This window comes from Onychostoma macrolepis, chromosome 13 (genome assembly GCF_012432095.1).
Source record: "Onychostoma macrolepis isolate SWU-2019 chromosome 13, ASM1243209v1, whole genome shotgun sequence".
Classification (NCBI taxonomy): domain Eukaryota; kingdom Metazoa; phylum Chordata; class Actinopteri; order Cypriniformes; family Cyprinidae; genus Onychostoma; species Onychostoma macrolepis.
In genome coordinates, this window is record NC_081167.1 from 11,597,178 (window position 1) to 11,623,929 (window position 26,752).

General features: G+C 38.2%; 1 protein-coding gene across 6 annotated transcripts in view; it reads left to right on the plus strand.

Moving 5' to 3' along the window:
- fgfr3 (fibroblast growth factor receptor 3) overlaps nt 1–23,658 on the plus strand; it is a 42,921-nt gene extending 19,263 nt beyond the window's left edge. For 4 of the 6 annotated variants that reach the window (XM_058796122.1, XM_058796126.1, XM_058796127.1 and 1 more), the window contains 14 exons: nt 2,310–2,479; nt 7,656–7,779; nt 7,871–8,061; nt 11,002–11,146; nt 12,476–12,651; nt 13,762–13,910; nt 13,992–14,113; nt 14,626–14,736; nt 14,832–15,022; nt 15,212–15,334; nt 17,017–17,087; nt 19,147–19,284; nt 20,284–20,389; nt 20,488–23,658. In XM_058796122.1, the coding sequence (XP_058652105.1) occupies nt 2,310–2,479; nt 7,656–7,779; nt 7,871–8,061; nt 11,002–11,146; nt 12,476–12,651; nt 13,762–13,910; nt 13,992–14,113; nt 14,626–14,736; nt 14,832–15,022; nt 15,212–15,334; nt 17,017–17,087; nt 19,147–19,284; nt 20,284–20,389; nt 20,488–20,655 (1,985 nt within the window). In that variant the 3' untranslated portion in view covers nt 20,656–23,658. Of the gene's footprint in view, nt 1–2,309; nt 2,480–7,655; nt 7,780–7,870; nt 8,062–10,206; nt 10,352–11,001; nt 11,147–12,475; nt 12,652–13,761; nt 13,911–13,991; nt 14,114–14,625; nt 14,737–14,831; nt 15,023–15,211; nt 15,335–17,016; nt 17,088–19,146; nt 19,285–20,283; nt 20,390–20,487 lie in introns of all 6 variants that reach the window. The other 2 variants (XM_058796123.1, XM_058796125.1) reach the window with 2 other exon arrangements.
- Nucleotides 23,659–26,752: the final 3,094 nt, after the last annotated feature.

Here is a 26,752-nt window from a genome sequence, read left to right on the forward strand (position 1 = left end):
CATATATTTTAAACACATTTTGATAAATGTCTGTGCAGGCAAATATGTATCAATATAGCAAGAGAATCAGAATCACTGGTTCTGTCCATATTTTAAAATATAAAATGAAATAAAAGAGAGAGAAATGAGAACCAAGTAATATACAGTTCGTAAATAGAGTTAAAAAATAAAATAAATAATAATAATAATATTGCTAGCTTAGCCCAGATCTTTGAATTTGATAAGAAATGGTAAATAATTATATAATGAAAAAAAGAGAAATAATAAAAGAATGAAAATCAGAAAAACTGAGAACAGATCTCTTCAATCATGTTATTCTGAACTAAAACTATTCATTTCTTTTTTTTTTTTCTTTTTTTTTTTTTGGTAACTGAAATCAAGCTAAAATTAAATAAAATATAAATATTCAGTGAAAAACATAAACTTGAAAAACCAAAAAAAAAATTGAAATTTTAAGTAAGGCAACTTAAGTTTAAGTATTTAAACTAAAACTGTTCAAAAAATAACAATAAAGCTAACTAAATCTTTAAATTAAAAATGAAAACAAAAAATTTAAATTTAAAATATAAGTAAATACTGTTATAGTACATAAATAATACTAAATCTCTTTTGAAGCTCTACATGATACAGGATTAGTGCCATCGCTTTCTGAGGGAGAACAATCTGAGATTCAGAAGACTTTTTTTTAGTTTTATCTTTATTTAATCTCATTGCTTTGTAGGAGAAACAACTGAGATTTTCACAAAGAAAGAAAGAAAGAGAGAGGGAAGGGAAAGCTAATGCATCTGTCTGCTGTGGTGGGATCAGGGTTGGGGGAGGGTCTCAGGGTTGAGGGGAGGGCATGAAACAAGGGATTAGGCAAAAACCAAAACCCCTTTAGAGTTTAATGACCAGTAATCCAGCTCTAATTAAGAAAGAGAGAGAGAGAGAGAGAGAGAGCTGAGAGCTGTGAGGTCTGGGCTCTCTGGAACATTTGAGAAGAGCTGAGGTCGTGTGACATCTGATGACATCATTCTGTAATATCTTAATGATGCAGTGCTAGTTACTGCTCTCAGTTTGGCTGACTGAAGCAAGCTGTGCGTAATATCAGCTGTGTAGAGTTGTGCTGTACTTTGATGGCTTTTTTTGGCGGTAGAATAAAAGTAAATGGAAAAAAAAAGTTGGGTCACTGTAGATTTGCGGTTCCCACTTCAAAGCTCAAATTGTCTGTTCTGAACTCTATAAAATGGCAAACCACACACACACACACACATATACATATAGGAGCCAGGTCCACTGTATGGTACAGACCCATGTTGTGGTCCTGACGGATCACTCACCATCTGAGAATGCAGTGAAAACTGGAAGAGTGTGTGTGTGTGTACAGGCATTAGTGTATCGGTTATGCCAAAGGAAATGCCAGCCTGCCGATCACCCTTTACATTCACAATCTGATAGCATGAGCAAATAACGCGCGAGAGAATTATATTCAGTCTAGTTAATGGGTTTATTGTGTGTGTGTGTGTGTGTGTGTGTGTGTGTGCGCGTTCACAGATGTGTGCTTGTGAGCTCGCATGTATGTCTGGAGCGAAATGTGGCGTCTGTGGGTTTAATCGCCAAGTTTGCGGGTTGATCTGATCTGGAGTTAATTGTTTGAGGAGGGATGAAAGTATGTTTACTCAATCTCTTAAAGACACACACACACACACACAAAGTTCAAGATTTGAACTGAAAATAAAAATAATGACTATTATTTTAGCTAAAGGATGATACTGTAAGCATTTATGCTGTGATATTTGGCATTAGCTGCTCGGAAGCGTAAACACAGACCTGACCACATGACAGTCAACATTATAAACTGAATTTGTGGGAAGATTAAATGAAGGAAAATTGCTCTGTTATTATAATAAGTTATTATTAGGAATCCACATTGTGCGTCCACGGCTCTGTGAAGGATTTAACACTGGGAATCTTTCAGAGTTCTGTCTGCAAGAGCATAAATGCGCCTCACACTCACGTAAGAGTGTATGTAAGCTTGTTTGCTTTTCCAAACAAATTTGAATTCAGTCTGGGAATTAGGCAGCCAGTCTGACGCTGCCACAGAGCGAGCAAGAAAAATCTTTCCATAAACATTCACCCACACGAAGACTCCCGGAGAGGGAACACCCTACCCCCTAAAAAATAATGCTTCATGTCAACATACACTTATATTTGGTCCATTTGTGCCTATGGATTCATGTATTGTACACTGACATGTTTTTGTGTACTTTCAAAATGTCATGTTTAGTTGATATTTTCAACGAAACATTTTATTCTTATATTTCTAACAGAAGCTCCATACTGGACCCGTCCTGACAGGATGGAGAAGAAACTATTAGCCGTTCCTGCCGCCAATACAGTGAAGTTCCGCTGTCCTGCTGCCGGCAACCCCACTCCCACCATCCATTGGCTGAAAAATGGGAAGGAATTCAAGGGAGAGCAGAGAATGGGCGGGATTAAAGTAAGACAATATGAATACCGATTAAGAACATGTGCGTGTGCAAACATGTGATTGTGTGTTTAGGATTACAGATAATAAGAATCTGCAATTAGTAATAATTTACACAGATCCCCAACATCTGCTCCTTTAAGTGCTCTCTCTCTCTCTCGCTCTCTCTCTGGATTTTATTTGCTCGTCATCTCTAGAGGATATGTCCACCTGTTGCTGTTCCTCTGAAAGAACAGAAGAACACAAAGTTCTGTGTGGTCTTGTTATTTATGTGTTGATGCGTTTGTGAGGGTGTTGTTTGTGACGTGTTTTGGAGGCTGTCCATTGATTTTTTAGATTATTTTTTTTTATTATTACCATTTTTTATCTCTCAGGGTTGCTCCTTAATGCTCAATGATTTAACCCCCACAATTTAAGGGATAGTTCACCCAAAAATAAACTTGTTGTCATCATTTACTGTCCTTCCAAACATGCATGACTTTTTTTTTCTCAGGAGCAAAAAAGATGATTTTTTTTTTTGTTGTTTTTTGCATACAGTGAAAGTCAATAGTCACCAAAGCTTTTTGGTTCTTTAATGTTTCACAGAAGAAAGTAGGTCATACAGGTTTGGAGCTACATGAGCATGAGTTCATGACTTTTCGGTGAATTTAGATTTTTCAGTGAATTACCCCTTTAAATACTACGGCATTATTAAACACAATTTTCCTGAAGAGGCATACATTTTCCTTATTGGAAAGGAAAAATCGTGAATTACACCCAGTCTTTAATATCAAAACATCTCAATATAAAGTATTACTCATTAAGTTCCTCCAAGACTAAATATTCTAAGCCACATTCATTTTATACCTCTATACTCCCATTGTATGTCAACAAGTTGTTTGTAAATTAAACAGAATTTTAGGAAACCTGAAACAAATTCAACACTTAAAGCACAACTGGAATCTTCTGAGTGACTTCTTTTTGCACACACATTTGCACACTTAGATTCTTTAACACAGCATTGCATTGCATTGACCTGCATGCATAGAATATAACCAGTGTCCTCTAAGAGAGACATTTAGAAACAAAACATTGACCTCTCCACCTCTCCATGGCCATAGTGTGACCGGCCCGCCCTTACAAACACACACACGTATACACACACCAGGGGTCCGCACTGACCCAGGGTCATCCTTTATACCCGACCTGTCCTCTGCATCAGCACAGTCACTGTTGGCATAGAGATCTCTGACAGCATCATAATAGCTTTATTTAACACACACATACACAGGAGCTTGACAGCTCACCCTGAATGTCTTCTGTCTTTATTAAGACCAAGGCTAAAAGTCACGACTCTTATATTTATGCGAAAGGATGTGTGACCCCCTTGTGTGTGTGGACATGACAGGCCTGATGGCTTGATAACGCACTCAACGACGTGTTAAAACTCAGAGCGTTATACGAAATTAAACATGAGAAGTTCCCTGAGACATCAGCTTATTCCATCTTAAAGCTCTTTTTTGCAATGCAAGGGGAACAATAATGCTGTGATTATGTTTCTGTTGGCACTGGAGCCGGTTGTAAGTTCGACTAACTCTCTGGCCGATGGTCAGGGCACGTTAATTGCTGACTAAATGCGGTAAGATTGCCGAATGAGTTTTAAATGCAAGAAAATGAGTCACATGCTGTACTCTCATTGTTTGAAACGATGCATGGCTTTGTTTATACAGTTGACTTTCCCAGAGCTTTCCCCACACACATTAACACAAACACACACATACACACAGACACAACTTTCTGTGCCTGACTGGCAGGGTTCTAATGTCAAAGGTCAACTCTCTATTGAGTCATCAGAAGGGGGAGGTTCCGAGAGGGTGTTGTTGTGGCGATTTAGAGACCTTGATTGGCAGGGGGAGGCGTGGCTTTTGTCATGCTCACATATGGCAGCCGGAGTCGCATTGTTAGAATGCTAATCTGTGGCACTGTGGGTTAGTCACACCTCACGCACACATACACTCTGATTTTTTGTGTAAACGCTGCGTTTGAGTGTGTGTATGCGAGCGGCTTGCAACATATTCAACAGCTCAATTGACGAGCGAGCTTAAGAAAGACTGTTACGTCCTCCGAGAGATGACTCAATTTCAGTCGCACTGCTCTGTGGGACCACCAGCGCTAAATTCTACATGCTTGGAGCATCAGTGAATCTCTAATCCACCGACCAATGTGCCTTTTGTCTGTAGGCCACAGCAGTATATGTCTTAACCGCTTAGGTGCAATTTGTTATTCATTTATGTGTAAAAATATGTTTAAAGGTCAAGTGTTTAATGTTCACTATTCTCATGTAGCCTGATTTTTTGCTGTTTAACATAAGGCTAGTCTACTTTGCAGATTCTTTCCAATAAAGCTTTTTGGGCATTTGTGGGCAAAAAAGGTCCTTTGTCAATAGTGTAGCAGTATATGAAGCACAGTTCACACTAAGTAAGCTAAGAAGTAAACTAAGCAGCTTTCTGTAGGTCAGCACTGCAAATTTGCTTAACCATCTTGAATCCAATCTGAAATCTGCATAGGGAATTTTTTTACCTTAATGCATAATTTCCAGTCATGTGGATTCCTATTGAAATGACTGCATTTCTATCTGACTGACATAACAAATGACCAGTTGTTGTTTAGGGTGCGTTTATATGACATAGTTGATACCACGATGATAGACTGGTGTGGAAAAGGTAATAAATACAGATTATTTTACATATAAAACGCAGAAATAAATCAGAATACATTAATCTGCTCTGCATGTCTAGAAAACTGGCACAAACTGTTTGGAAAAATTTTGTTGAAATTCAGGTTTCTGCCACTAGTGACCACTAAATACACTTCACCTTTAAGTGGTAATAGTTCTCTTTATCAATACGAACTGAGAAGACTTTCATATTCGGGTGTGTATGATTATGGGCCATCTGTAAAGTATTGATGGCTTGTTTTAATGCTGAAACAGGGTGCTTCCAGTGAGACTACTGTGCTACTTTTCATTGAGAGAGAGAAAAAGAAACAGTTTTGTCGTTTTAATGACTCGCCCTGGGGTCAGTTGTTTTTGCTTCCTGTCTCTGTGGGTCAAATTAAACAGCACCACTGTTGGAACGAGCTCGCACCGTTTTGACACAACCATAAATCCTGAACATACACGTACAAACACACATACTCAAGAGAGACCTGAGCTTCTTGGCACCCCCTGAGCCCATTTACTCCCGATATTCTCTGCAGTTCACCATCCACTGAATCTCCACCGCACTGGTCTTACCTCCTAACCCCAGTCTGACATCAGAGTTAAAGAGGCTTAATATGTTAACAGCGTAATGCCGGGAGGAATTTGAGCAGCGCTTTTCGACTGATTATCAGACCTCTGCTTGGGTCTTTCTTGTGCTGTTTTTTTCTCTGAATCAGCGGAGTCCGGCACGACATTGCAACACTTTTCAGCTCTTATCTTTTGATGAAGGATGGGATAAATGTACTAACTCTCTCCTCCCATTCCCTCTTGATAAAGTGCTTGGGTAAATTGAGGAACAGCTGAGAATTCTTCACAGCATTTCTTTTCAGCAGACACATTGAGATAAATGTTGTACACACACACACACACACACACACAAAATGTCAGAGTCAAGCAAGATAGGGTCCTAAATTATCTCTCGCTCTCTCATAGTCTCACTGCACATGGGTAGTTGACATTAAATACTTTTGGGACGTCAAGGTGAATCTAGGATTTCATTGAAAGGGGAGCTGAGCATGAGTTGATGTATAGCTCAGAGTAATATTTATTTTCGTTTACCATATTTGTACTTTAAAAAAATAATAGAAATAAATAATAAATATTTTTAATAAATAATAAATATCTCTATGCAGGATCATTTAGAATGAACTATGTAGCATAAAGGTGTTTAAAAGAAATGATCACTAGTTACAGGGCGATACAATACAATTTCCCTCACAAATTTACATTCATTTGAACCTAAAATCTTCATATTAAGTCAATGGACACATTAAATGACACACATTTCTCATACTGTGCACCATGTCAATCAGCAAACACCGAAGCCTCACTGAGTGAGAGCGAGCCAGTGAGAGCAGCATGTGAGAAGGTGAGGATCTCAAAGACAAGGGAGAGGAGGAGGAGTGCAGGGGGCACAGTCGCCCTTGCCAACTTTCTTAGGCATGTGTGTTTGTCTATGTGCGTGTTGCCCGCTCAGGCAGTGTTACCATGCAACTGTTCAAAAACACGGTCCATAATATTTACACAGTTACATTTTTTTCCACTCAGACCTTCGAAGTACGTAGAGGAGGAATGAGAGAGAGACAGAGCGCAAGAGAAACAGAAAGAAGCAGAGAGAGAGAGAGAGAGACATATATGCAATTGGAGTGTGCTCTATGAATGAATGGATGGTTCTCTGTGTGTGTGTGTGTGTGTGTGTGTGTGTGTGTGTGTGTGCATATATGCATGTGTATATGTGTGTAAGAGGTGAAGGGTTTGTGTAAACAAAAGGACTTTTCGACTTTTTTTGGACTTTCTGACCAATCAGCATACTTTCCATGTCTGTTGATGTTAAAGGTATTCCAAAATAAACCTAAAAATAAATAAATGTGTTATTATTTTCACATCCTTGTGTTGCTCTCTTTACGCTGTTTCCAGTGATACACGGAAAATGTAGGCATGTCTGTCTGTCTATCTATCTGTCTGTCTGTCTGTCTATCTATCTATCTATCTATCTATCTATCTATCTATCTATCTATCTATCTATCTATCTATCTATCTATCTATCTATCTATCTATCTATCTATCTATCTATCTATCTATCTCTCTGTCTGTCTGTCTGTCTGTCTGTCTGTCTGTCTGTCTCTCTTTTAAACAAACCAATGTATAGCAAACATTCAAAGACAGTCTTGACAAACTTTGCTCTTCTATTTAAAAATTCCACTATATGGATTTCAATTCATTTAAATTATGTTTGCTTACATTCCAATTTTCCTGTTTGGGACCTTAATTTCAATTCAATTCAGATTTATCAGCACAGATGATCATAGTCATAACATTATACAGACACAGAATTTAGCACCTGGTTTTCTTCAGCTAACAGAAAAACCTGAGGAAGGATTCAAGTGGACCTCTTATGTAATACTTTATGAATAAAACTCTGTCTGTCTCTCTATCCTCTCTCTCTAGTTGAGGCATCAGCAGTGGAGTTTGGTCATGGAGAGTGCCGTTCCATCTGACCGGGGAAACTACACATGTGTGGTGCAAAACAAATACGGGACAATCAAACACACTTACCAACTCGACGTGCTGGGTATGAACACACAACCCACACACATTCAACCTTTAAATCACTTACCTTCATCGCTGACTGCCCTCCGTCTCTCCATCTCTCGTCCAATCAGAGCGCTCTCCTCACCGGCCCATCCTACAGGCAGGACTCCCGGCCAATCAGACGGTGGTGGTGGGCAGTGATGTCGAGTTCCACTGTAAGGTGTACAGTGATGCTCAGCCACACATCCAGTGGCTCAAACACATCGAGGTGAATGGAAGCCAGTATGGGCCCAAAGGCGTCCCCTATGTCCACATTCTTAAGGTACGGTATCAGAAGAATGCATGAAGGAACCACTTTTAAGAGGTTAATTCAAACTTTGTTTTTTCCAAAAACTTTTAGTATGCCATTTTATTAATATTACAGTAATTGTGATGTGATACGATGACAATGATTTAAATGCTTGGATTATAGTTTAATTTTCTCACAATTCTTAATTTTTTTCTTGAAACTTTTATTATGAAAACATGGTAACGCTTTATTTCGATAGTCCACTTTAGACATTCTACTAACAGTAAGTAACTTTGCAACTACATGTCAACTAGCAGTCATTAGAGTATTAGTAGACTGTCTGCTTAATATCTTCTAATACTTTATTTTGATGGGCCCACAACATACAACATACTGACTATCAGAAACTTTGCAAGTATATGTCAATTTATTCTACTATCCCTAAACCTACCCTACTGAGAGTTAGTAGACACGTAGATGCAAATTAATGAGAATTAGTTGACATGTAGTTACAAAGTTACTTATAGTTAGTAGAATGTGTAAAGTGGACTATCGAAATAAAGTGTAACCGAAAACATTTTTAACTTTTGCTTGTTAGAATGGTCCATCATAGATGTTGAAGACATTTTTTTGAAATGTGTCCAAGTGCAGCTTAAATTAAACCACATATTAAGTCTCATGTGAGCTCTGAGTGACTCTTAGAGCACCTCCCTCGACTCCTAATCCCACCCATGTTAGCATTTCACTATAGACTATATGCAACTGGAGAATTAGGGGTCTCTCGCTCTCTTTTTCTTCTCAGAGTTGTGAGAGAGGAGGCAGACATCTGTTTTAGGCTAAGCTAACCGCCGCGGTGGCGTCGCGCAGGGAGACAGCCATTAGCTGTGCTGCCCCACTCACTCTTCAGACGAGAAGGAGGGAGGGAACAAGGGAAGAGGCTCCCGAAAAAGCCATGGAAAAAATGAGTGCGGGAAGCGAGGGAAGGGCCGAGTCAGCAGGCAGAGGAGGGGAGTGCGTCGGCTGGCCAGACCGCCACGCTATTTTAGACTCCCACATAATTGAAACAGTATTTTACTGGGAGCCTCGCGCCGGCTTTTCCCTTCCCCGCAGTCTCATCTGCGCCCTCTAAAGCCTTCCCCAGCCCTCCCAGACCGAGAGTGCTGAGCGACAGATCATGTGTGGCGCAACGCCTGCGATCAAGGGAAAGAACGGAAACTGAGAATAAAGCAAATTAAGCGTCTGAAAGAAACACAGAAGCAGATATGTGTGGGGCTGAAGATGATATTTGAGCATGTAATTATAACATATAGTGACATCAGAGCAATGGCCTAGCAGTTAGCGTGTTGAGCTGTGGCGCCAATGCAGGTGGAATCAGTATGAATCCAGCTCGCAACATTTCCCATGCTCTTTCCTGTTCTTATCCCGTAATTTTTAGTTTTCAAATAAAGAGCAAACTGCACACATAAAACTTCATGAGTTGCAGTTTGCATCCGCTGATAGTGTTGTGTATTTGCATGCACTGTCTGTGTTGATTTAGTTACCTGATTATAAGGAATTATGCAAATCTGTTAACAGCGCAACATTTTGCTGCTTTCATTCATTGATAATAGAGTAACATTAATTGCTCTACATTTTGTGAATAAGCCACAATCTATAAGAAGCCTAGTTAGAAGGAAGATGTTTGACCTGAAAAGAATGACAATGAGTTAATTTAAATTTTAATGATGTACAGTGATAAACACCATTCAGAAACAAATTCTTGAGAAATTTCGGTTCAGTTTGTGCATTTGAATTGAGGTAGCAAACAGGAATTCTGATTTAAATTTGAATTTGACTGTAATGAAGTAGTTTTTTTTTTTTTTTGAAATCATAAATAATTTTAAAACTTTCAATGTTTTTTTGAAAATTTATTTAGTCTTTCAAGTTCAAATTCAAGTACTGTTCATCTTCCTATACTAGTGCAGATAATGCCTGGTTAAACTGGATTTGGGAGGTTACTAGGTTTTCGCACTAAAATTCCAGAGTGGCGCAACTGTTTTGTGAATTTGCCCCTAAGTGTATCAGCATCTTTAAAAAGTGGTAGAACAAGCTGCGGTAGCATTTTAAATCATTAAGTGTTTGTTCATGTGTGAACATGCTCGCCTCTGACTAAGTGTGTGTGTGTGTGTGTCTCTGCAGAGTTTTGTCAGTAAGGTAAAAGAGGCCCACGATATGCTGACTCTGTATAATGTGTCAGAAAAAGATGCAGGCCAGTACTGGTGCAGAGCCCACAACTTTGTAGGCATGTCAGAGAATACGTTCTGGCTCATGGTGTCCCAGCCAGGTAATAATCTCTCTCCAAACAGCTGATGTCAATCAAGACTTTGGTGGCGTAGAGTCAAACTCCCCTAAACTCTCTCTATTTCTCCCTGCTCTTCTTGTCCCTTTTTCACACAATAAATAAGGTGACCTGATTCAAGGACTTGTTATGTAAGGCAAGTGTGTGTCTGCATCATTTAAATGCTCGCTTCTTCTTCTTCCCCAATCAATGCAACAAGAGCATGTTTAATAGGAGCTGAGACTGTGCCACACGCACTTTCTTATTGATTTTCTCCTACACTACACACAGCTCTCTTGAGTACCGGGACACACACTTCTACATAAATAGGTGTCAGTTTTATCTAGTGAGAGGTTAAATCAGGCTTAAAGCTGGTAATATTCCTCCCCGCTCTTTTTCTTTGCACCTCAAACAGATCTGGATGAACACTAATGTGACCTGCTGCTGCTGATGGGGCGTTGAATTTTCCACCAGGGTTCGGGGTTTTACTTTGCTTCTAGGTCATCTCTTCATATGCAGGATTGTGGGATTTCTGGGTTACTGGTGATGGGTTAACTCTCGTTCAGATCTTCCTCCCGGTGTAGGGGCTGCTCTTTTCCCAAGGGTTGTGGTTTACGCATCTGTCTCTCTCTCTCCATCTCTCCCTGCTTTTCCAGACTGCGGGAATAAATACTACGGATAAAGAGCTGGAGATTCTCTACCTGACCAATGTGTCTTTTGAGGATGCGGGGCAATACACTTGTCTGGCAGGGAACTCGATTGGCTTTAACCATCACTCTGCCTGGCTTACAGTGTTACCAGGTACACTAGTCTCACTTTCTGGGGTTTCTCTTCACTTCTTTTCTTCCCATCTCTCCACACTTCCTATTTTCTCTATTGTCCTTGAATGTTCATAGTTTTGCGGTTAAAATGTTTTTGAAATGTTTTCAGTGATATTCTCTATGGACCTTAGCCAGGGCAGACGGCAGTCTCGTTTTTACTCACGTCAAATTAAATATGCCACCCTGACTAAAGTCCTCTGAAAAACAACCCGGTAGTTTGTAATTGTTTTCAGATTTAAACATGACATATGCAGAGAAAAAAGACGGATGATGGGTTTTTCCTCACAGACTGTTTCCACTCGATAACACATGGGCTTGTGATGGAAGTGCTTGTCGTGTTTACTGGAGTATTTACTGATGGCACACAGTCCCAGTATCTGGGAGGCCCGATTCATTAATTCTTACATCCTCTGCGCTCATCCTGTTATCCTGCTCTCCGTTCTGCTGCTGTAATTAAAATCGCTCGTCTCGTGTAGAGCCACTGAACTCTATCTGTGGGGCTCATCACACAAGTGCCAAATAAGCCTCCCGGAGAGAGGGGCATTATGGGATGTTTGTACCTGTTAGCATGTTAATTAGTTTGTAAGGTGGCTGTAAATTAACTGCAGGCTTTCTGCTTTATAACTTTGAATAAAACAATAACACGATCTCTAATCTAACCATTAGTGGGGCTTATTTCTAAAGTTACTCTCTTTTTAAATGAAAGTCTCGAGGCTGTAGTTAGTAGCCAATTTAAGTTGGGTTTCATGTTTTATTCAAGTTGATAAACTGAATTTTGTGGTTATGTGTATTAGAAATAAACAGGGTCCAAAATGAACCTTTTTCCACATAGGTGGATGAACTGAGAAAATTTACTGGCCATTGAAAAATGGTGTGTATGTCTTTGAATCATTTGTGTTGCTTACATCAGTGAGGATCAGACATTATCACAATGTGATTACGCTACATATTATGTTGCAGTCCCCAGTAAAAAATCAGTTATTTTCTCATCAAAGCAAAGCTCAGCCAATTTTACTTGCATTTGGCACTTGTTGAGCACTCAGACCCTGAAAATTTTAAAACATTTCAATCAATCGTTGTGTCCAAAATTCACATATTTCTGAGTAGGTACTTCTTTTAAATAAGTACTCAATTTGCAGCCGTTTAGAAAGTATGTTCTAAATACTATAAAGGTGTGTTGTATGAATATAATTCAGACATAACACCATTCACAACAGTCATTGTTTCATCTATAGTGCAACACATTGGTACATTTGTCTCATAGTGTCATCACCGCATGTCTAATCTGTGCTCTTGTGCTCTGTGTCAGCGGTGGAGATGGAGAGAGAGGATGACTATGCGGACATCCTCATCTACGTGACGGGCTGTGTGCTCTTCATCCTCACCATGGTCATCATTATCCTCTGCCGTATGCGGATGAATACACAGAAGACTCTCCCTACACCACCCGTTCAAAAACTGTCCAAATTCCCCCTCAAGAGACAGGTAACAGAAAGTAGATACAAGATTTGATCAGCTTATTTCCTATCTTCTTTCTCTCTTTAACGTAATGCTGTTGTAGTATGTCTTTGGGCTATTGGTGTCTATGAAGACATACTGTGTGGATGTCATAGATGTGATGTGGCAGAGGGATATTCATGCTCTCCTGGAGACTGCCAGTGTTTATATCATGTTTCTCTCCTGGTGAAACTCGCTCTCTCTCAGTTGTTTTAAACATTTTAAATCGCAGCAGCTGCAGCTGACACACACTGTCTCTCTAATCTCTGTCGCTCTCTCAATCTCTTCTTCTTTTTCCCTCAAGTTATTTCCAACAATCAAAGCCTGACAATGTCACACTGGAAATAACGCAAGCTACATAATCATGTTGCAGTGTTTTTTCATTTTTTATTTTTTCATTCAAATAGTGTGCGTGTGTGTAGGTGTGTATTTTGAGGTAGTTCTGAGTTTAGAAAATATTGAGATGTCATTGTCAAACAATTTGATCTTCCTACTGCTGACATACTTTCTCAGTGTCTCATGAAAGTCTACACAGATTTGCATTTCTTAAAGGAACTAAAAGAATAGAGCTCAAGTTAAGGCAAACATGCCATTGTCGTGACATTCAGCATACATTGTGTGTTGATTCTTGTGCAAAGACAGTTATGGATAGCTAAAAAGATGCAAATCAATGCTGGAGAGAAACCACAGATTTGGATGAAAATATTACATTATGATGATTCCGTTGATGTTAGTTGGAAGAAAGAAAAAAGAGAGCCAGTTGGGCTGGTGGCTCACAAGCACCTTTTTGGATACAAGACAACAGCAAACCTCCAGATCATAGCTATGTGTGCATGGCAGCAGTGAAATGTTGCTTCACGCAGTCTTCTGTGGTCCATTATGTGCAGATCTGACAGCAACAAACCTCTCTCTGTCAGAAGCACTCCTCTGAGGAACAGACACCATGTTTTTGTCTGCAACACACAACACTTCAGAGAAGATGATCTTCTTAAAATAGACATTTTGAGCCTTCCTCTCTCTCTCTCTGTCTCGCTCTTATTCTCACTGTCTTATTCTCTTTCAGGGACAATAACATGCTGTTTTTATTCTTTACCCAAGCAGGTGTCCTTGGAATCTAACTCTTCCATGAATTCAAACACCCCGTTGGTCCGGATCGCCCGCCTGTCATCCAGCGATGGGCCCATGCTGCCCAACGTTTCTGAACTTGAACTGCCCTCTGACCCCAAGTGGGAGTTTCCACGTACTAAGTGAGTTACAAGCTGAAGTGAACATCAAATGACCGTAATAATATGGGTTTGGTCCCTTGCTGATTGATGATTCTGTTGCAGACTAACGCTGGGAAAACCGTTGGGAGAGGGTTGCTTTGGGCAGGTAGTGATGGCTGAAGCCATTGGGATTGACAAAGAGAAACCCAACAAACCTCTCACTGTTGCTGTCAAGATGCTCAAAGGTGAGTGTGTGTCCAGATAGTATAAATTATATTTGCTGTTTACTGCATAAGAAATCAATCAACTGTCTTAACTTATGAATGAATGTCAAAAACTTAAAAGAAACATCAGTCCCAGAGCACAAATAAATACAGTGAGTGTGCTTAACTGTAATTAAATAATAAATACTAATATACTAATAATATATCCTACCGCTCAAAATGTTGGGGTCAGTAACTTTTTTCTGAAAAAGATTTCTATTTCACATAAATGCTGTTCTTTTGAACTTTCTATTCATCAAATAATCTGAAAAAAAAATTAAAAATCCACAAAAATATTAAGCAGCACAACTGTTTTCATCATGGATAATAATAAGAAATGTTACTGGAGCACCAAATCAGCATATTAGAATGATTTCTGAAGAATCATGTGGCACTAAAAATTGGAGTAATCACAGGAATAAATTACATTTGAAAATATATTACAACAGAAAACAGTTCTTATAAATTGTAATAATATTTTACTGTTTTCTTAGATGACGGCACAGATAAGGACCTCTCGGACCTTGTGTCTGAAATGGAGATGATGAAGATGATTGGAAAACACAAAAACATCATCAACTTGCTGGGAGCGTGCACACAAGATGGTCAGTATGCAGTATCCAGGCCTTTTTTCCATTATGTTTAGTTTTTGTTAGTTTAGATTTTTCTGACTGAATAGTTTCTGACTGTGTTCACGCAGGTCCTCTGTATGTGCTGGTGGAATATGCCTCTAAAGGAAATCTTAGGGAATACTTGCGGGCGAGAAGGCCACCTGGGATGGACTACTCGTTTGACACTTGTAAAATCCCAAATGAAACTCTGACATTTAAGGATCTGGTGTCCTGCGCCTATCAGGTCGCCAGGGGTATGGAGTACCTGGCCTCAAAGAAGGTAACACATCTACTTATCTCAGTTTGTAAACTTTTTAAAATAGAAATAATTTAATATGCTTGAATTGTTTATAAAGTTTATAAATGCTGTCTACGGATGCTAGTTATTATTTTCCAGATGTGTACGTCATAGAGTGTATTTATCAGACTTGAGCATAAAAGATGGTGCTCTTTCTGTTTGTGTTGCCAGTGTATCCATAGGGATCTTGCGGCCCGGAATGTTCTGGTAACCGAGGACAATGTAATGAAGATTGCAGACTTCGGCCTGGCTAGAGATGTGCACAACATTGACTACTACAAGAAGACCACCAACGTAAGTCGACACTATTATCAATCTCAGAATGCTTGAAGGATAGAGCTCTTGGGTGGCATTGGATTGAAACACAGCGGATGTGGTTATGCAATGTATTTCAAATGTCAAGGCTGCAGGTTTTGAATTTTGTGTGTGCTTAGTTTAGGAACTTTTGAAGGTGCGTTTATGAGCAACTTGTCATAAATTAATTAACTGTTGATTGAGGTCTGGAGTTGGTAATAAGAACGTGTGGGTATTAGAGAGGACTGGGCAGTATTGAACACATCACAGTTTACCTGGCCTGCAGTACATTGTGAAATGCAGTACTAGCTAAAACTAGGGGTGCTGCTACAGTAACTTCACTACATTTTCAGTAACATGACATTAGCTTAGCTGTGGAAAAACCCAGCACATAGCACTGTAACATTTTAAAAAGTTAATTCATTGTGATGAGCTGGTTAAAAAAGATTGACACACGAGTCATTTGAATCAGCACCTTTTGTGTAGGTAGAACTCATTCTAAACTCATTCCTGTGTCTTTTTTGTAGCAGAATATAAATTTGGGATTGAAAATAGCGACTTGACTATTTTCAGTCATGTAATCTGAAAATTATTGGCAGTGCTGGCAAATTGTAGTTCATTACCGATTACAAATTACATTTCAAAAAATGTAGTTAGTAACGTAATCTGTTAGATTACTCATTTTAGGTAATGTATGCTGACTACTGTTTGAGTACTTTTCGATTTTTATGTTATTTACTTTTATATGTTTGTCCAGACATTTGTCCAAATCAGTAATTAGTAAAAGTCATTGGATATGATGGAGATACAGTGTTTCACAGCTATATATAACAGCAGTGTTAGTAACATGCATAGTTATCCATCACATACATGGCCTAACTCATTGAGAGGTGCTTTTGTCCCCAATTTTAAAAGCATGGATCACCAATTTATTTGCATGACATTTAAATGGCCATTCTATATTGTTAATATAGTCAAAGCTAAATGCTATTAAACACAGTAGGATTTTCTGGAAAGTACATCTCAAAAGAGAAAAAAGAATAATTAGGGAGTGTCAGTAAATTATAAATAATTTACTACCTTTGTGTGAATAATATGTAATCCATAAAAAAGTAACTGTAATCTGATAATGAGCATTTTAAAATATACTATAATCTAATTACAGGTACTTATTTTTTGTAATCTGATTACGTAATCCAGATTACATGATCAATTACTTCCCAGCACTTATTATATGTTATAATTTAAATGAAATTGCTTATATACCTTCGGTGTAGTTACATTTTTGTTAATAGCATGTAGTGTGCTTTCTCCATTTTAAACGGTTGGTTTTAATATAGTTGAACTACCTTAAATATGCTTATAATGACTTGTAGCAAGATCATCTTAGCTTCCCTAACACTGGTACAATAAACGGAATGTGTTTAATGGAACTGTTAGGTGTTGTGACGGCGGGTTTTAGATGTGGGGTGTAGCTGGTGAAGTATTTGGATATTGGATGGGACAGTTGGAGATTAGAGAGCATTGGAGAGCGGAACGATGTTGGCGCGGACTGCTGAAGTGTATTTGTATTAGATAGGACAGTAGGAGATTAAACTGCAGGCCTGTTGATGTTCGTTGGGCGTTTGTATGTCTTGCTGGGTCAGCACCACTGTTGTTCTGACTGATCTGTGTCTTTTCAGGGTCGTCTGCCCGTCAAATGGATGGCACCAGAAGCACTGTTCGACCGCGTCTACACGCACCAGAGTGATGTGTGAGTTTACATTGCCATGCATACCTCTTCTTTTTCCCTCCATCACTTCATGCCATCTGTTCATAAAGTTCATCAAGCGGTAAAGGAATGCAAGTGAACACCATAACCCTGCAACGATAGCATCAAAGCCATCCAAGAGAGTGTGCCAGTGTTTCCTGCACTGGAATTCACTGGCGATGTTCAGAGATGTGAAAAAAAACATTAAAAGGGCTGAGAACCTTTAAATAAAACAAAGACAACGCATCTTTCTGTTCTTTGCTGACTGCGCTCAACAATAAACATGCAGTGAAGTGAAGTGACGGGTGGCCAAGTATGGTGACCCATACTCAGAATTTGTGCTCTGCATTTAACCCATCCCCATCCAAGTGCACACACACAGTAGTGAACACACACCTGGAGCAGTGGGCAGCCATTTATGCTGCGGGCCCCGGGGAGCAGTTGGGGGTTTGGTGCCTTGCTCAAGGGTCTCACCTCAGTCGTGGTATTGAAGGTGGAGAGAATGCTGGTTATTCACTCCCCCCACCGACAATTAATGCCAGACCTGAGACTCGAACCCGCAACCTTCAGGTTACAAGTCCGACTATCTATCCATTAGGCCATGACTGCCCCACAAACAGCATAACTAGTGTAGTCTAATTCACAAAAAAATCATGTAATGGATCAGCACAAATATGTTATTACATAAATATAAATGTGTGTGTGTGTGTGTGTGTGTGTGTGTGTGTGCATATATAATCTGAATTGTATAGGAAACATTGGTGTTTTTGCATCTAGTCTATTGTTCAGAAATGTGGGAAAGTTATGATCTTAAGGCTGCATTTATTTGACCAAAAATACAGTAGAAACATCAGTATTGTAAAATAGCATTACAATTTAAAGTAACTGTTTTCAATTTAAATATAAACTGTAATTTATTCCTGTGATGCAAAGCTGGATTTTCAGCATTGTCACATGATCCTTCAGAAGTCATCATAATATGTTCATTTAGTGCTAAAGAAACATTTCTTACTATTATCAATGTTATTATTATTGTCTTATTATCAAAGAAAACAGTTGTGCTGCTTAACATTTTTGTGATATTTTTTTCAGGTTTCTTTGATGAATGAAAATTTCAGAAAAACAGCATTTATTTTGCTGTCACTTTTGATCAATTGAATGCATCCTTATATAGATTAATAAATGTGTTCAATTATATATATATATATATAAAAAATCTCACTGACCCTAAGCTTTTGAACGGTAGTGTGTGTGTCTGTGTTTGCACAGCAGGTTTTGATTAGTATGTTAGTATACTACACACTTTCTCTCAGTAGACCGAACACTCATTCATCAAACTCAGACTGGTACCCGGAGCTGCACTTTCCAATATGTCTAAATACTCTTTAATCACAGTTGGCCTGAGACAGCATTAATAGAATAATATAATTTGCCTCTGCCTATAGGCTGTACTTATTCGATGATATACGAGCAGTGAGCCCTTCTTTCACTCGATCTGCTCTGTATGTGTGTGAGTTTGTGTGAGCACCACGCTGATGGGCGTAAATGAGATTTGACTCCAACATAAAGCTAATGAACGGATAGTGATATAATGACGAGCCAATTATTCAGCCCCCATAAGGCTTCTAACTGACTGTGTGTGTGTGTGTGTGTGTGTTTGGCTGGGTAGCATTAGCTGGCTCATAGCTCCTGTTGTCTCTTAGCGTGGCTAATTTGATTAGCACTGCTCAGTGGTGGCGTGGGAGGAATTGGGCCAAAACAAAAGAGCCCTGAGTTAACAGAGCAGCTTGTGATAACACTCACCCACATACACATATGTGCGCACACACACTCGCTCTAGTTTAATAGACTCACGTCTCATATCACCAACATACATTATAAGCCTCAGTGAGAACCAACAAAACTCCTCTCTCACATCTGCCAAGTATCTACACCCCAGAGAGAGACAACCAGCATATATAAGCCTAACAAGTGTTCATAAGACTTATGTTTTGTACTGTACTGTAAATGTGTGATTGTTGCCCCTTGTTTGCTCTGAACTGTGACCTCTCTTGCATCTCAGGTGGTCTTACGGAGTGTTGTTGTGGGAGATTTTCACACTGGGCGGCTCACCGTACCCAGGTATCCCAGTGGAGGAGCTCTTTAAACTGCTGAAGGAGGGTCATCGGATGGACAAACCTGCAAACTGCACTCATGAACTGTACGCTTTTGATCTTCTTTGCTTTTCATCTAGAAAACTCTTAAAACCTTTTTATTCTTCTCTTAAAATAAAGCTGTAAAGTAGGGCTGAACGATTAATAATACCAATATGGTTTAGTGCAATTATTAAATCACAAAAGCTACAATTTAATTAAAAATAAAAAAGAAGAGAAGATAAATAATTCAAAATGTAGAAATTAAGGTAGTCAAAAAAATAATTAGTATTGTGAGAGCTCAAATACTCCTTTATTTTACAGTGAAATAATATTATTACAGTAGTAAAAATTGTTTTTTGTTTATTTATTTATAATAATAATATAAAACATTTTTGGACAAATTGTGCAGCTGTACAAACAAGCATGCCTGAACTCTTTAAAAAAATATGCATTGTTTTTTCATGTATTTTTATCAGAAAAGTTGCAATTCAATATTTTGCTGCCTTCACTCCATGTCCTAATTACCGTATTTGCTAGATGACAATCCAGACGTTCTACTTGAAATCTGTTCACATCCTCACACTCAAAATAATGTTTATATGGCAGCTAATCTGTGAAATTTGAGTAATAGACAAACCCTCAATACAAGAAGTAACAGCCATTGTGCAAATGCCTAAGCTAGTTTATTTAGCAGGACATTAGATAGTTATTCAACTGTATTGTTTATCGTTTACTTTTAGACTATTCTTACATTATTAAGATATTAACAATAGTAACAATAGGAATTAAACATAACATTTTACAAGAAAAATGCTTAACTACATTTACCTCTGATGTTGTTAAAATGTCATTTAGAGTTTGTTTTTTTTGCGCTTGTGCTCTCGGAAAAGTCAGTTTATGAGTTATTAAACGTAATTACAAGTCTGCTTTTTACAAGTCGGAATCTCGTAATTACAGTAATTCCGACATGACGTGGACACACCTATTGCCCATCAATATAATTTTTTTTTTTATGTCTGGCACATATTAAATGCTTGTATTGTTTTGTGTTGTGATTTGTGCAGGTACATGATTATGCGGGAGTGTTGGCATGCTGTTCCTTCACAAAGACCCACGTTCAGACAGCTGGTGGAGGATCACGACAGGGTTCTTTCCATGACCTCCACTGACGTAAGAGCTCTAGTGCAGAAAACCAAACACCTTAACTCTTATTAACCTGAACTTGCCAATTCTGATGTGTGTTTGTTTATGTGTGTTTGATCCATCAGGAGTATCTGGACCTGTCGGTGCCATTTGAACAGTATTCCCCTACCTGTCCAGACTCCAACAGCACCTGTTCCTCCGGCGACGACTCTGTGTTTGCTCACGACCCTTTACCTGACGAGCCCTGCCTCCCTAAACATCACCTCCACAGCAATGGGATCATACGAACATAAGGGCCTAGGACAGAAATGGTGGTTTGTGGGGACCTTCCGGTTCGCTGCACTGGACCAGCATGTGGCGGCAGTGCAGACGGGGCTCCTGGTTCAGTGTGGATCTCATGAAATGCTCAACGAGAAGCTTCAGACTTCCAACTGTTCACAGGTCTGAAGGACGGATTACACCCCTCTCCTTCAGCTCCTTTTCTTCCAAATCATTATTCAGCTTTTTGTCTATGAAAAGAGAATTCCTATTTTTATATTTGGCCAGTTTCGTTTTTCCTTTGCGCGAGCAGAAGGGTCAAACCATTCCGTGCCTACCAAAAAAACAGACAAATTGCTGGACAGGAAACAAAAAGAATGGATCGACACTGTTACAACACGATCCCGAAGCGACAGACAGAGTCGTCCTGTCACACATGGACAGGAAGTGTTTTTACAGCAATATCTGACTGGAGTGAGAATCAAACCCATGGCCAGTCTCTCCTCTCCACTCCTCACAAAGAACATTTTTCATCCTTTTTTAATAAGAAAAGAAAAGAGAGAAAGGTCTCCTAGATGTGAGATTTAATTAGAAGATATATAACTGTGTGCTTTGTATGTATCTTAAAGTTTTTATTGTAAATATATAGATATAAATATGTATCATATTGCAGTCAGTAGCAGTGTACTTAAAAAAAAAACTAAAGAAAAAAAAAGAAAGAATGACATTTTAAGAGCAAGTGAGCATACACTGTTGAGATCATGTAAACATTTAATCTTAAAAAAGCAAAACAAAAGTTTTATTTGAATTAACATGTATATTTGTAAAGCTATTTATAGACGTAAGGTTTTTAAGGGGGTCTAAAATTATAGTCGGGTTTTGGTACTGTAAACAAATTTTGTAAGTTATTTACCACAGAAGTGCAAGATTTCAACCGGTGGGTTGTATTTTATTTTATTTTGCTTGTTTTCTTCCATTTCTTAGTTTACAGTGACAAGAATGTATGAGAAGCTAATTGGCGATATCAACAGAGCAAAATGACGAAATTATGAATTCTAAACACGAAACAAGTACGCCAGAAGTTGCTTTGCCCGTATTTCAGTATTGAATTTAATGATAAAAGGACCACAAGTGCTTCTGATCTTCTTGGGGAAACTGCACCAGTGTGTATTTTTAACTCCAGTCAGACTCACACTTAAAGCACTTTTCATCATTTTTGTATATTAAAATAAAAAATCTCCATATTTGGGCTTCCATGCATGAGATCCGTTCACTACAGTATTTCAAAAAACAGTGTTGGTTTTCTCTGATTATGAGCGCTGTGGTCTTTTCATCCAGCTCTATGATATGAAGGAGTGCTATGTGGGTAAAACCTACCATGGCATATAGATATATGGTGAAACCATATTATGAGTTTGTCGCTCTTATTTGCTCTTTTGCTAATGAATATGTATAATAACATTTTGAGGTAATCCTCCAGGTCGGTGTGTTTGCGAAGTGCCAAAATCTTTCTCTCTGCTCTGAGTTTTATGTTAATGAGTACAGAACCGTTATTGCTATTCAACTCTAGCGTGCATGGTTGTCAGATGAGTGTCTCTGGCCCTGCGAATCTAAGCGAAGCATTATGGGATAGCTTGGTCGTGTCTCAGGGTGTCCTCAGACAATTGCATTCAAGCAGAAAGCCGGCAATAATATATAATGGGTGAAAAAAGAGGATGATTCGCTTGCTGCTAAACTACGAAAACTGTAGATTTGATAGGAGGTGACTGTACAGGTGCCGAGCGAAGCAGTCGCTCCCTCCTCCTGCAAACCATTGAATTTTTGTACTTGTCAAGTGCCTGGGAGGGAGTTGAGTGGCTGAATATTGCGACGTATGGTTTGAATGTACGGCCACATCAAGAAAAGATACAAGCAGGGTGTTTCTTCGAATGAGAAATGAGTAAATATGTGTAAGGCACTTCGTTACCTTAAGTCTCAGATTGGGTTCTTAAAGATACGGATGACGTTGTTCTCTAATTTCTTCTTCCAGCTGAGGGACATCATGTTCTGTTGGATACAGTGTTTAGAGTGTTTGTCCATTACGTGTGGAGTCATTCGTTTACTGTTTGGTGGTGTGGGATGGCAGGGCAAGTGATCGCTCTCAGCTTGGTAATTTTATTTTTTTTTTTGTACAACCTGTAACCTCTGGCTCACCTCCGCATCCTTCGCTCTACTACTGACAGCCCTTTTGCATTGTTTCAAACATATCAAACAATGTTGCTGGTCCTTCTCCCTCCTTGTCACAAACCCACATTATTTATTTCCTTGTATTTATGTTTTGTTTTGTTTTGTTTTTCCTTCATCCGCTTGCTTCCATGACCTTCTCTTATTCAAAAGGACAGCATTCCTTCATGCTTGTGTGTTTTGGGATGGAGGTAGAGCCAAGATGCGTTTAGGGGTTGAAGAAAGTTTTCATAAATGTTTACAATGAACATCCAGACAGTTTCAAAGGACAATGTGTTTCCCAGCACTTTTGAAGTGGCTGGATGTTGAGCAATACTGGTCTGATGTCGACACACTTTCATTTTACACATTTGTTTTTTCCTCTTAAGCTCTATTTGATAGTGCCATTCAGCTCTTATTAGAATTAAGATATTAAATTAAGTTATAGATTTAAATTTGCAAATGATTGTTATATGTCGAGTAGATTTTATATAGGTGTGTTTTTGTTTTAATAGGGATGAAAGCTTCTTTACAGTATTTTCTTACAGAAGAATTGCATTGCATTCCAGGTAGATTTCTTTCTTTATGCGGTGAGGTAACACGTTTGCAGAATTAAAGGCATTCAGCATCTGCATCCCTCTCTGTTTAACAAAAGAATGGAATAGTTGACTAACAGTGTTTTGTGTTATTTTTCCATATCTCTGTATCTGTGGAACATTCCGTTCTGTTTCAGTTGCGCCCCTTCCGAGCTGTTAAACTCTTTACACTCTATCAGTCTGTGCCTGACGGAATTATGCTGTCAATCAAAACCTTTTCAATAAACACAACAAAACCAGTGCTTGCTTGTCACATTCTTTTTAAATCAATACTGGCCACACTCAGTATTTCAGGTTTATATGTGACCCTGGACCACAAAACCAGTCATAAGTCAAAATTTTGAGATCATCTGAAAGTTGAATAAATAAGCTTTGTTAGGATTGGACAATATTCGGCCGAGATACAACTATTTGAATATCTGGAATCAGAGGGTGCAAAAAAATCTAAATACTGAGAAAATCACCTTTAAATGTTGTCTTAGCAAAGCATATTACTGATCAAAAATTAAGTTTTGATATATTTACGGTAAGAAATTTACAAAATATCTTCATGGAACATGATCTTTACTTAATATCCTAATGATTTTTGGCATAAAATAAAAATGGATCATTTTGACCCATACAATGTATTTTTGGCTATTGCTAAAAATATACCCCAGCGACTTAAGACTGGTTTTGTGGTCCAGGGTCACATTTAGTCAATAATTATCAAGAGTGGGAGAGAATAATTTGATAAGGATATCTTGCATTGAATTGCAATGAAAGAAAGTACATTTTGAAACTTATGCGTTGAAATTTCGGTAGGCAAAAATATTTGAATGACAAAAAAATATATATATTTGAAATTAACTGAAACACTGACATTTAAATAGCGCTTCACTCAAAAAAAAAAAAAAAAGTTCAATAAACAATTAAATTTAGTACAATTTTATTAACACATAATTAGTTTAGTACAAGAACAAAAGAAGTTTATTAAACAAATGCCTTTTTCTAACCAACCTAATAAATTTAAGTTCCTATGTCATACTAACTAGCATGTATGCTAAAGACAATTTTGTTTATTACACTTAGAAAAAAAGGTACAAAAGCTGTCACTGTGGCAGTACCCTTTTAAAAAGCACTGATATATATCATTTAGATACTAACTTAGGTACAAATCTGTACTTTTAAGGTACTAAAATGCAACTTTTATGGGTAAGTAAGGTATACTTTTGAAAGGGTAATGTCCCAGTGACAGCTTTTGTACCTTTTTTTCTGACAGTGTATTATATACAACTTAAAGAATGAGCAAGTAATTGGGTCTTATCTCATTACTGGCATACTGTAAGTACAGTTTTTCCTCTTTGAGTGTAGCTACATCATGGCAGTCAAACCAAGCAATTGCTTATCAACCAATATCAACCAACTGCTTGTTATTGCAAACAGTTTTACCGTTGTTATTCTTCTCGTTATTTCCCTACTTGGCTAATGAACCGGAAGTCTCGCACATTCACAGAAAACGGCTTGCTTCCACATTGAAAAATAAGGTGGATACATTTTGTGCACACATCATGGATAAATTACAGCAAATAAACATGTCAGCAGTGGTGAAGCAACTTTACTTTCCAAAACTTTACTTTCACTTTTTAGTTTTCAGTCAAATTAAAAATATATATATATTTAGGTTTAAAAATAACTATAGATAATGTGCAGCTATTTAATCATTAATGCAAAATTAACCCTGACAGTGTGATCAGGATGACCTTATGGGTTAAAAAAAATGTGACCCTGGACCACAAAACCAGTCTTAAGTTGCGTGGAGATATTTGTAGCAATAGCCAAAAATACATTGTATGGGTCAAAATTATAGATTTTTCTTTTATGCCAAAAGGATATTAAGTAAATATCATGTTCCATGAATACATTTTGTAATTTTCCTACCGTAAATATATCAAAACTTAATTTCTGATTAGTAATATGCATTGCTAAGAACTTCATTTGGACGACTTTAAAGGTGATTTTCTCAATATTTAGATTTTTTTGCACCCTCAGATTCCAGATTTTCAAATAGTTGTATCTCGGCCAAATATTGTCCGATCCTAACAAACCATACATCAATGGAAAATTTTTCAATTTTGAAAAATTGACACTTAAGACTGGTTTTGTGGTCCAGGGTCACATATATTCTATTACGATGTAATACAACAACAATTTAATATAATAAATCATCATTCATTTATTTACTAGTTAGCATTTTGTTTGCATCTTACTGTTTTCCTTACTCTTCTGAGACATTTTCATTTCTTTGCTATATATATAGGGAGAGAGATAAAATACTGAAGTCCTCCAAGGCCAATTTATTACAGTCAGTGGTCAAGCTAAGTCGTATAATGACACTAATTAACCTGTTTGTTGATGTAATAGCAAATTGGTGTCATTAGCAACTTAAGCCTTATTGACAGCAGTATTACCAAACCAACAATGCCATATCAAATGCTGTCAATAGAGCCTAAGTTGCTAATGACACCAATTAGCGATTCTAACTGACATTGGTATGAAAAAAAGAAACCGCACAAAATCATACAAAAGTAGCACTGTGATTTTGCTAGGGTGCATGACTCAGCAACTGGCAATTCATACATGGGACTATATCTAATTACTTGAAATAATCACAAAGAAACTGCAGATATAACACACTCACATAGAGCAGGAGAAATAAATTGGTGTAGAATCTACTCTGAAACCATTTTCACTGAGATATTGCTAGAAAAATTCATGAATAATTACAAAGAAACGGCAAGTAAACGTAAATGTGTGTATTATATATGTAATATACTGTATAATTTAATACAATAATGTAATAGAATAATTAGTCGTCATAATAGGAATAATGTTGTGCCACTAAGTTCTGAAAAACACAAAAACTTACTAAGTTTTGGACTAGAACAAACCGTCACACAAATTGCACTTGTGACTGTGAGTGTTTGTTTGCTGGAGTCCTGCAGGCTCTCCAGAGCTGAAAGACTCAAATATGTCCTGAAGGGGAACATCCTGCTTCCCTAGAGCTCTGAAGAGACTCATTCAGTGCCTTTAGATATGTGTGTGTGCGCTCGTGTGCGTGGACTTCACTCTGCAGCTCAAGAGCTCCTTTCACAAATGTGTTTGAGAGAGCCAGGTCTAAATTGGTGTGTCTGATTCAGAGCTGTTTGCTCAGGGGGAGGCTTTGCATCCCTCATTCCTTTACACCTCTTTTTTTTCATTCTTGCAGGGTTCTCTGACTCCAACCAGCCTCGATTTCTCTCGTTTTTCCTCCCTGCATGTCATTTTTGACTGCTGTCACCCTATTACCAGGTTG